The sequence below is a fragment of the Antechinus flavipes genome, chromosome 2, assembly GCF_016432865.1.
Source record: "Antechinus flavipes isolate AdamAnt ecotype Samford, QLD, Australia chromosome 2, AdamAnt_v2, whole genome shotgun sequence".
Lineage (NCBI taxonomy): Eukaryota > Metazoa > Chordata > Mammalia > Dasyuromorphia > Dasyuridae > Antechinus > Antechinus flavipes.
Genome location: NC_067399.1, coordinates 318,480,881 through 318,492,257, shown reverse-complemented (window position 1 = coordinate 318,492,257; position 11,377 = coordinate 318,480,881). Strand labels below are relative to the sequence as shown.

Below are 11,377 nucleotides of genomic sequence, written 5' to 3'. Positions count from 1 at the left end.
ACTATGTAAGTGTGTCCTGGATCTCTCAGCTAACACACTAGGTACTTAAACTACATAGCCAATCCTGGATATCACTGACTTATTACTATGTGTTATGTGTATCCCATAGAGCTGGGATACTTATTGAATATATCCATTGTGGACAACATAGAAATTCAGCATCCAGCCAAGGAGGGCCAGGATATAATCCTGTGGAATCCTTACTAAATTTCAAATGTCACATGTAAGGTAATCCTACATAACATGTGTGAAGCTAGCCAGTTGCATTTAAGTGATGTAATTTCATAGTACTATATCTTTTGAGACTCAGGGAAGAGAATATTGGCAAAGAAATGGTAATAGTCCTATTTATTTTTTGCTTTCCCCTATCAGTAAAGCTATATATTCTTTGCACTTCCATACAAATGCATGTTAAGCCCAGCGCAGTATTTTTCTGGCACATTATTCTGCATTTCTTGCCTTGAAAAAGGACAACTCCTTTCCTCTAGTAGACTCTTAATTCTGAAGTAGCTCCTGTGGACAGCTGGAAGATTTGAATATCTCAGGAATGTCACTGTCCAGTTTTGAAATGATTTTATAAATGGGTTTCTTCCAGGAGGGGTCTGAGTCTTTCCCTGCTGTGACAGCATTGAAGAACTCCTGCAGTGTCAGGCTGGCAATTTCCAGGAACTGGTCTGGGACCTGCCGAGGCAAAGAAATGAACAAAACAAGGCCACTACACATATTAAACACTATACATTCCATGGTGAGTGTTGGGATAGGCACAACTGGCCTACTAAAGAAAGCACCAAGGAGCTGAGATCCTCCCTGATTTTTGTGGGGATAAGCTTCAGAGTCCCCTTCAACAGACACCAAAGAATATATTCAAACTAAATGGTGGCAACAAAAAAATCTTCCCTTGAGCACACAAGGAACATTCTATATTACCATTTTTATAAATCCTACAGCAAAATATCTTGCTGTCATAAAGAATCCGTGGTTCATACACCATGGCTTTTTTTCCCCCTTGTTTTCTTATAAACCTGACATAATGAATATCTCTTAAGTAATAATACTTTTGCTCATACCTAAGCACTTCTAAATCCTCCACTTCCCACCCCCAACTCCTTCCCTGTAAAGTCAACTCAAGTATCTCAGAATTCTTTGGTTCCCATTGTCAATTGGGAGGCAAGCCCAGAAATCTGATTCAAGCCAGACTATAGAAAGTAGACCCAAGTTCCTAGAATGTCACCATTAATGCACAGGCCCCATCTGTTAATTCCGGCCTCAGAGACCCTAGACTTCATTGGCCTCTACATGTCAAATGGTTGTACTGAAATTTAGAGATGTGGCATTGACTTTTCACATTAATTGTTAGTGCTTTGTTTTTTAAGTAAACCTGAATAAATCAAGTAAGGCTATGAAACAGCTTTGCTATTCCACATGCCAGCCAAAAGAAACTTTTAAAGAATCAAGTTGATATAATCAGGGAGCAGTCAGAATTTACAGAATCTATGAAGGATTGAGGATAGAAAGCTTCTCAGACAGTTCTATATGATCTTGAGGGATTTACTTTACTTTTTTGGGACTGCTTCCTTGTCTGTAAAATGAAAGGGTTAAATGAGATGATCCCTAAAGTCCATTCCAGCACTCAATGATAATACTCAAGACAAAAGAAAGTCTAGTTCAATTCTCTGGTTTCCAAAAATCTTGTTGTAATTGAGTACTTGCCAACTGAGTCAATATCTCCTTTCCCAGAAGTAGTCATTTACCTATTTGTAATTGTGACCAAATACTGATTGATGGATAGATGAGTGGATGAACAAATCACTTAATTGTGTGGTTTTTAAAAGGGGAGAATTCATTATGGAATCAATTCTGGCTCAGAGAAAACAATATGTTATATTATAATGAATTGTCCGTGGTAGTTAAGAGATTTGCCTGTTGTTTTGTAACAGAAACATCAATCAAATAGGCTATTTGTGCACTTGTATTGATAGCTTTATCACTCAAGTATACTACAGAAAATATCTTCTTCAGAAAGATCCTAAAAGATTAGAAATTTGAATGTTGGCTAAATATTAACATTAAGGTAGATTTTTCTCTCTTCCCAGACCCATATTTCCTAAATACAGTGGGACAATGAAATGGAAATTTGTTCCGCTCAATTCTATTCCTACTCTTTGGTGGTGGTAATTTCTAGTTAACTATGTCTAGGTCATTTTTAGTAATCTTCTATTGATCTCTTAAGAAAAGCAATATCATATTCCCTTAAATTCTCAACATTATCATACAAATATTGATTATAATACCTTGTGGGAAACAAGGTAATCTTACCTCAAAGTCATTTCCCTTATTATAATGCATGTTGAGAGTCCGGAAGAGTTCTGAATTCCTAAGAACTTTCAGCACATTCGGATTCGTGATTCCCTCAGAGATAGCTTGTCGAGCAAATTTTTCCATCTGGATGTAGTAAAACTCACGAAAATTACTGAACCACTTAATGAGCTGGGAGGTAATGCAGCGATTAAACTGAAAAAAAAAAAATTAACAGATCAAAAAATTAAAATGTTCTCTCCTATTCTCATGAGACCCTAAAATATAGAATTATAAACAGCCAGTTCAGAATGGTGGGGTGATATGAATGGCTTTTTGGCTTCTCAAAAAAGCTTTGCTTTTTAAAAATTTTATTTGTGTCATGGTTATTTTCCATATTCTTCGTTTAGAAATAGAACAAAATCAAAGTTGTATTGTCCATTAAGAAAGAATTACTTCTTTGACTTTCTGAGTTCCACTTGGTTGTGGTTTTTAGTTCCCAAAGTGAACACTTCATTGTATGCAGTGGGAAAGAGAGGCAGCAAAATATAGATTAGCAGAACCAAGTTCTTCTGTGCACAGCTAGATCATATGACTGCTATCAAACACTTCCCTGCCCCCCCCCTCCCCTTGCAAAAAAAGAGAATAAGACACGGGGGTAGTATGTGTGTGTAGGGATAAGATTCAAGCAAAGAGCTTGTCAGCAACATGCAGCTGCAAAATGAATGCATTTGAGGATGACTAAGTCAAATTTTGCTTCAGACAGAATTCACAATATCACCTATTAAAGTCCTTTTCATCATAGACAGGGCCAAGAACATAGGTCACTCAACAAATTCTTCTTTGATGATTGATAAACAGAAATCCTATTTCCAACAAACCAAATCTGGGTTTCACTTTACTCTGTCAGGGCTGGCATGTATAGATACATAGGTTAGGTCAGCCAACCCTCATTTTGAAACACTGAAGTAGGAAGTAGATATAAATTGCTAATGGTACCAAATGCATTACTTCTAATCATTCTTCTTTCAATGTTGTGTCTCATTGATTAGAACCTTTTCAGTGGCAATATTAGACCTCATGGCTTAATTTACTGGGGCATTTGAGGGCTTTGGTTCATATGAGGAATACTTGGACTGGGTTTCCTCCCCATGCCCCAATTAAAAGAAGAAAAGTAAGGAGTAGTTAGAAGATTTGTTGGTATTCCTTGTCAATTTGGTGCTTCCAGAACAATAGGGATGTTTTGTATGCTAGATTGTTGTAAAAGCAATCTGCAAAGGGTTAAGGGAGGAAAAAACTACATTCCTAAAGCCTTCCTCCAGGGATGTTCTGGTAAGAGATTTACAACCAGCTCTCTGGGAGGGAGGAGAGAAAAGTGTGTAATACATACCTTAAGTTTAATTGCAGCATTATTACCACTTTCTTAAGTATAGAAATCATCAAAGCAATAAATCAAGCCCTAATTTATAGCATTTGCCAGTATTGAAGATGCACGAGCTCACACTGAAAATTTAATAATTGGCTCTTAAGTGAACTAGCTCTAGCTATCTCCAGTCAGCACACCTCTGCCTGCCTGCTGCATCCCCCTCTGACTGGTGGTGAATCAAGATCAGGATAGCCAGCCCTATAAGTTACCTAAGGAAAACTGTGATTATTCCTAGGACTGATAACTCAACTCTTATCGTCTGGACAGAAAATGGAAAGAGACTTCTCCTGCTGCATCTCTCTGTGTTAAAGTTTTGTCTGTGAACCTACTGAATAAAATTCCTGCATGTAGTCTTGACTGGATCAGAGCTCTCTAATGATCTTGTAACTTTGCTGTTAAAGTAAATTACTACAACTAGAGTGGTGTGTAGTGGGAAGAGCACTGTCCCAAGGCCAGAGACCAAGTCCTGACCCTGGCACTGGGTTTCCAACAAGTCACCTGACCTCTACAGTAAGTTTCCCCAAATGTGAAATGAGGAAGTTGGACCAGATCACTAAGGTCCCTCCCATCTCCTAATAATCTATGATTTTAAGACCTTCAAATAAATTTTTTAAAAGCTTGCTAAAACTTGTACTTATTCTTGTCTTCTGTAGCTTGCCTCTTCCTACTCAGCTGCCTTAAGGTCAAATAAGGTTTGTATTTCATTGTATTTTCTACAACTAACCACTTGGGGGAACTAAAGTACATAATTCGAAGTAGTAGCATTGTTTAGTTCTCTTCTCCCTAGCTAAGTAAAACCTGTAAAGTGTTTTCAAAATTATTGATTGTTGGCATTAGCCGGGCAAATGAATTGAATTGTTTTTACCTGAACATCAGGGAAATAGACTCTCAGGAGGCTGGAGCTTGGATAACGGGTGAAAAAAAACATCAGCTTGGCCTTCTTCAAGTGTCCAGGGGTTAGTCCCTCCTGGATTTATCCCATGGTCAAGGAGAGATAATTTATATCAATCCCTTTGAACTATGAATTGTCTTGCTCTTTGTGGCTTTTATTTTTACTGCAAATGGGTGCTCTTCTTCCTTTGTTGCATAATTCAGATGAGATTGAGTAAATATTGTTCTTTCCTGATGTTTGATACCATATATACAGTTGTTTTATTTTTGTTTTTTATAATTCACCAATTTTACATTTTGAAGCTTGGAATCATATATGTTTAAACGCAAACTCACAATAGTTTATGTGATGCAGTACTTTTGAATTCTGGAGTATTTATTTGACATGAGTAAAGACGATTAAGATTAATAAGCAAGTGGCCCCATGCTTATCAATGATTTTCTTTTTAAATACAGAAACTGACTGAGCCTTTTTTGTTATTTCTTTTGAAGAAGAATGCACTATATATATATAAATGAAGATGCCAGCCTTCTCCCATATGGGCTAAGTCGTTGAAAAACTCAAGCAAAAAAGTTCCTTTGCCTCTCTGAACTCTACTTTCCTCACCTTATAAAATAAGGGAACTGGATTACATGGATTTCTAAGGCCCCTAACATTTAATGAATCTACTAGTCTTACATAAGCATATGTAAAATGTAGTTCAGAAAATTTGCATCACTGGAAAGTAGGATCCAGACCCTAACAGACTACCTCCTATTATTCAAGTATATTAAATTAGATATGCATCACTGAATAAATTATCAATTCTGGTCCTGGTGTCTATATGATATTTAATATGGAGACTTAATAATGGCTCCAATATGGACTTAGAATCTGAGTACCTATATTCAAATCTCTGCACTGCCATTTATTGCATGATCTCTGGGTCTCAAATTTCCTCATTTGCAAAATGAGAAAGTTAAACTAGTTGATTTCTAAGATTTCTTCCAGTTTCAAACCTATAATTCTGCATTGATATCATAAAGGTCATGGCTGTGGGGAGGTGTAGAATTAAATGTTTTTTGTCCTTAAGGGAAAAGAGTTGTTACATAGGAATAATCAATTCTGAGAATTTGAAAACAACAAAACTGAATAATAAAGGGGTGATTTAAGGTTAAATTACCTATCATAAGAAGCTTTGGATCAGTAATTATTATGATAAAATTTAGCAAAAGAAAACCAACTAATGACATTAATCCTTGAATAGTCCTAAAATAACAAAATAGCCCTAATAATAATAGATAAAGATTTGTCTTCGGCTTTCAATTTCCTTTACATCATCCTAATAGCCTAGGTCCCATTCCTCTTCCTTAGGATCTAGCTCCTGGTAATCCTTTAAAAGACCCCAATATTATCAGAGGTATTTGTGAGTTATTTGAGTACTGTTAAAACCTGTTAAGTTTTCAGGACCCAAGGTAATAGGTCTCCAAAGAATGAATATATGTTTTGGGGGATGGGGTGAGGAGGGGGAGAATATTTTGGAGTATTTTATTATCCCTTAGAGTATTACCATATAGACAGTTAGTTTGAATGATGTTTTGGCACAAGGCCAACCCTAGAAAATCCAAGAAGATCCAAGAACAGCGAGTCCAGTCAGTCCAGCTAGATGAACCCCTTAGATACTGAAGTAAAAAGGTAGGAGACATGGCACTAGATCTCCTTTAATGAAGTACAAACTCAAAAGAAGTGATCAGTGGAATGTGGCAGCCAAAAAGGCCAATGTAATCTTAAAGGCAGCATTAATAGAAACTTCCATTCTAAGGGAGGTAATGATTCTGCTGTGCTTTGCCCTAGTCAGGCCATGAATGGAATGTTAATATATTAAGTTCTGGGTATCTTGTTTAGGAGAGAGATTGATAAGCTAGAACTCATCTAGAAGAGGAAGATCAAAGTCATGCTCTAAAAGGAATGGGAGGAACTGGGAATGTTTGGATTGAAGAAGCTGTATATTAGAACAACTGTCACTATTAAGAGAGGTTATACTAGTTTTTCTTGATCTCAGACGGTCAACATAGGATACAGGTGGAATTCAACCAATATAAGGAAGTAAATTTTTTTTAAACCATTAGAGGGGAGTAAATTACTCACCACCAGTGTTGTTCAGACCAAGATTTTCAAAAATATTGCTGACATATGCCTAGTATTCATGCTCAAATAATGATTGGATTAGTTGATCACTGAAGTCCCTTCCCAGCCTTACACATTCTTACCATGGCAATATGAAACAGAATTTTCTAGGTCTGTGATTTTTTTCAATGCCATATTAGAGTAGATGTCTTGTGGATCTTTCTCAGATAATGCTGATAGTACCTCTTCTCTTCCATTAATGGACTTGTGCAGGTGTTTAAGACAGAAAACTGTTAGACATGGGTTACTCTGTAGGCTACTCTATCACCTAATATAGTCTGACATTGATGAGGGGAGCCCCAAAACTCTCTGACTTCTGATGAGCCATGAGGTGAAGCACTTGGGAAGCTCCTCGAAGGAAAGATTCTCCTTGAACCCTGACTCTGTAAAAGACCCTGCTGGAGGGATAGGATAAACAGTCTCATTCTGTTATCCTGAGAGATGGATACCACCCCCATTGATAACACTTACTACTGATTAGATTTCCCACTGAATTAAAGATCAGCCTTGAGACACTCATTCAATTCTAAGATTCTCTATTCTAATTTTAGCTCAAGCTTTGCTGACCAGCCCACATCTAGAGCGAACCCCAGCTTGTAGATAAAATGAGCCAATTTGGGGCTCAGTCCTTGCAGAGGACCTAACATGCCAAGGAACTTCTCTCTCCCTGGCATAGCAGCAACCTCTGCCCACTGAAATGATATTCTCTTTCAGTGTTACCCTCTCTTTTATCTTTCTCACCTATTTTCCTAACAAGACTTTATACATAATTCTGTCAGGATTTCTCGCCTAGAAACTTTACTTCTCTGCAAGGATTCCTCCACTAGAAACTTTACTTCTCTGTCAGGACCTTGCCACCAAGGAATTCAGCCTTTCTATTTATGCATAGCAAAGGCTGACTTTCCAATGCCAATAATAAACTTCTTTTACCAGTTTAGCTTTTTAGGTTCATAAACTCCTTTACAAAGGACTGCCAGAAAGGGGGTTCTCACGACTCCCTGATATGTGCTGAATGCTAAGGGGATCTAGAGGAGCCAAACCTCTTCATTTAGTTCCCTGAACCCCAAACCTGCCACTAACTTCATTAACTTCCTGACCATCAGGAACCTTAACCTCATTTTGGTTCCCTAACTGGGAATCCTGAAATCTAGACCTCATCAACAACATCATGGGGAGACAATACCCCACACTTTGAAGTTCTTACTACTATCTGAAATTGTTTATTACCATAGTAATTACCAATAGTAAATACTATACAGTCCCTCAGTCTGAGAAATTCTTAACTAGATAATTATAATTTGTCCACATAATACTTATGGATGGCAGGGTTATATATATATATATATATATATATATATATATATATGTATATATAATTTTTTTACTGGAACTTTAGTTCTATGACTACTGTTTAACATAAAGGGGCAAGGGACATGTGGACTGCCAAAGCCAGAAAGAAATAGAAATTTGAAATACATAATGGTTTGGAAGTTAATTATTCCTTTAGTCTAGGGCCAACATCCATGTGAGTCATATCAAGTCACACCTGCTCTTAAATATTACAAATATTTTGCAAGATAGCAAAGCCTATATGACCTTAATAAATTTACACCTGGAAAAATCTCTGGGAGCAGCAAAGTAAATAGAGAATTAAGAAACCTAGCTTCTACACCTGTCTTTGCCTCAGTTTGACTCTAAGTGAAGTAATTCCCCTTTCTATAAAATTTGAATAATACTTTATTATTATGCCAAGCTATTACAAAGAAAAAATGTAATCATATTCAGCCCTGTAAAATTTGTCTGAGTACTTGCTTACTTCTCCCAAGACTGCTTTACCACTTCTGACACTTCATTCTTTCTCTTGTTCTACCAGGAATTGTCAGATTTTTCCTCATGAACTGTCAGAACTAACACTGTCTCCATCATATCCTGCATGATGGTTTTGTTCTAGCACTTTTACTTTGTGTATGTTATTTACAAAGACTACCGGGATTGAAATCATTGGTTAAAAATATTAAGGGTTTAGTTTTAAATGACCTAAAGCTATCTCTCCTGGTGTTAATACATTTGGAATGAGAAAATTCTTCAAGACTCAAAGAATTTAATTTCTAATGGCAAAATACCAGTTACCATGACAAGAACTGGAGGGAATCATTTTGGCAAGAAGACTTCCTAGAATCCACGAAAAAACACTATAGGTAATTGTCATCTCTTTGCAAGGCTGGTCTTTTGAAAATAATGAAAAGCTTTGAATTCTTATAAAGACTGGTATGGAAGAAAAGACATGAGATAAACCATGAGAGAGAGAAACCTTAGCTTTTCTCTACATGTCATGTAGGTCTCCCTCAATCTTTTATAGTGGCAAAACAGTCTCAGTAACCAGTAAAGGATATATGGACAGAAGAGAAAGGGATCACATCTGTGTTGGTCTTCAGATTTCCATGTTCCATCTTCACTGTTGGAAGAAGAGTCAGATTTTCTACTTGGCTAGAGGTAAAGGGCAGTGGGTATTGCTGCTGACTCATGCTTGGTAACTGCTGCTTAATAGCACTCCAAGACAGATCTAGAGACCGTGGGGAGGAAGTATCTTGAGAGGAAGAAATTTGGGGAGAACTAGAAGTCCAATGGGCATTTTGTCCATACCCTAATAGTTGGCTAAACATCTGTTTCTCTTGAATGTGAGAAGTCATAGCTAAGTTTGCTGAAGGATTCTGGTAGAGATTCTGGTTCATTCTGGAATTGACTGGATGCCCTAAAGAATTTGAATACTTCTTCATGGACAATGACAAAGCACTCATTTGGGCTTCAGCTTGTAATTGTGCCATGTTCTGGGAAGCTTCCATAGAAAACTGATCTTTCTTTGTATTCCCTGTAATGGTAGAATAACCACTTTTTCTGTCCTGTTCTGGCACTTGGATGCTATTTATCAGTTGAATCTGGTGACCTGATGGTTTTGTAAATACTTTTCTTAAGACTGAATCTACAACCTGTGATACAGCCCCACTTAATTCTTTCTTTAATATCTCTGATAGAGTTTTCTCTTCATAAGTTATCAGCCAGGGAGCCCTAGACTGGCTTTCCTCTTCAGAAATTTTGGGTTTCTCTCCTTTGGTGAAGTTCCTTTTGAGATCCTTATACTGATCAGTGCCTATAGCCAAAAGGTCAGTTGGGTCATTCTTGTATTTTAAAGAATCTTTTTTCCTTTCAGTTGCTTTTTGTCTTTGAACTAAGACACTGTGCTCAGAAAGCTGGAAGAGTCTCTCTTGAAGATGCCTTAGCTGATGCTGCAGCATTTGAAGTTGTTCCTTAAAATGATGACCTTCTCTCTTCCAGTTTTCTCTGCTGGCCCTTGAGTACTCTTCCCCCTGGGGATTCTGCGGCTGAGGAAGTTTTTGTTTCCTCTTATTCTCCCTGCTTTTTTCTGTAAGATGACCACTATCCTTTTCTCTGGAATTGCTTGAGGTTACCAGTGGGTTTGGTGAAAGAGCCATGCCTTGTATGATAGTTTCTACTCTAGCCCTTTTAGCTTGTATGTGTTCATCACAAAACCAGTCAGAATCAACAAAGTTAGAAATGGTGATTTGGTCCCAGGAAATGGGTGAGTCTTGCCCACATCCTCTGGAAGATGGACTGCTTCCCTCTTCTTTCATTGATTCTCCCATGTGAGAATATGTCTGAGATTTAGAAGAAAGAAAAAGAAAATTTGGATCCATCCTGACAGTTTTCTCACAAGATTATCAAGTTGCTATAATTTCACTGAAATTTAGAACCAGAAAGTATTCATAAATATTTTTGTTTCTGTTTTCCAAAACTGGGGTCTTTTTTCCTAAATACTCAAGAGCTAAAGCTTTTGGGGCTATCCTCAGTAATGCACTGGTTCATTCAATGATGGAGTTTTTTTCTGAAGTTAGAAGACTGAAAGGGAACTAGTAGAGGAGGAAAACTTTGACTCTTCAGTCCAGGGATCTAAGAAAGATCATAACAGGACTAGATTTTCAAATTCTGCTTTGCAAACTCCTGAAATAGAAGAGAAAGAGAACATAACTTAGAAACTCCTAAAACCTACCTTTCAGAGAGGACCCTATTTGCCTATCTGGATTTATGCTCATTTCCCTCCCCTTTCCTTATGCTCCTCAGCTGCATTTTGGGTATGTACACCTGTGGTATTCTTGGTTTGTTTGTTTGTTTTTAATGTATGATCATTGTACCATCTGACTGATTCTAGATGTGGTTATCTATCTTGGCCCTTAAAAAAAAAATTGTTTCATATGGTTTCAAGTGGAGGTTAAAAAAGAATCTCCCTCTTTTTGAAAACCCTCGTCACCATTATAACCATTTGCTTATACATTACCTAAATGGACTTTCCCCTCCCCACTCCCCACTCCTTGGGGCTAATTTAATTAATTAGAACTGCCTCTATTCCAGGCAAATCTGAGGTTCAGAACAGTGATTGGTGTTCTAGGCAAATCTTGCTCTAGCTAAAGAAATATTTTAAAATCATAGTTTCAGGACTGAAAGAAATCTCAAAGGTCTTTTAGTTCAGTCTCCTACCTGAAGCTTGAATCCCTCTGAAACATGCTTATCATATAATTAACTAT

General features: G+C 37.3%; 1 protein-coding gene across 1 annotated transcript; it reads right to left on the bottom strand.

The window, feature by feature from the left end:
- Positions 1–333: 333 nt before the first annotated feature.
- PROX2 (prospero homeobox 2) lies at positions 334–10,519 on the bottom strand. Its single transcript, XM_051973668.1, has 5 exons — positions 9,160–10,519; positions 8,910–8,920; positions 4,587–4,688; positions 2,317–2,511; positions 334–681 (listed from the first exon to the last, which is right to left on the bottom strand). Exons 1-5 carry the CDS (start codon positions 10,490–10,492, stop codon positions 496–498), a joined length of 1,827 nt encoding a protein of 608 aa, XP_051829628.1. The 5' UTR covers positions 10,493–10,519; the 3' UTR covers positions 334–495.
- Between the last annotated feature and the right edge of the window lie 858 nt (positions 10,520–11,377).

What these genes read in the sequence shown, in the direction of transcription:
- PROX2 (XM_051973668.1), bottom strand. Translation starts at nt 10,492, where the DNA reads ATGGATCCAAATTTTCTTTTTCTTTCTTCTAAATCTCAGACATATTCT. An exon ending in TCTATTTCCCTGATGTTCAG is followed by an intron (nt 2,512 to 4,586) that starts GTAAAAACAATT and finishes TTTTTTTTTCAG; the next exon opens with TTTAATCGCTGCATTACCTC. An exon ending in ATAAGGGAAATGACTTTGAG is followed by an intron (nt 682 to 2,316) that starts GTAAGATTACCT and finishes TTGCCTCGGCAG; the next exon opens with GTCCCAGACCAGTTCCTGGA.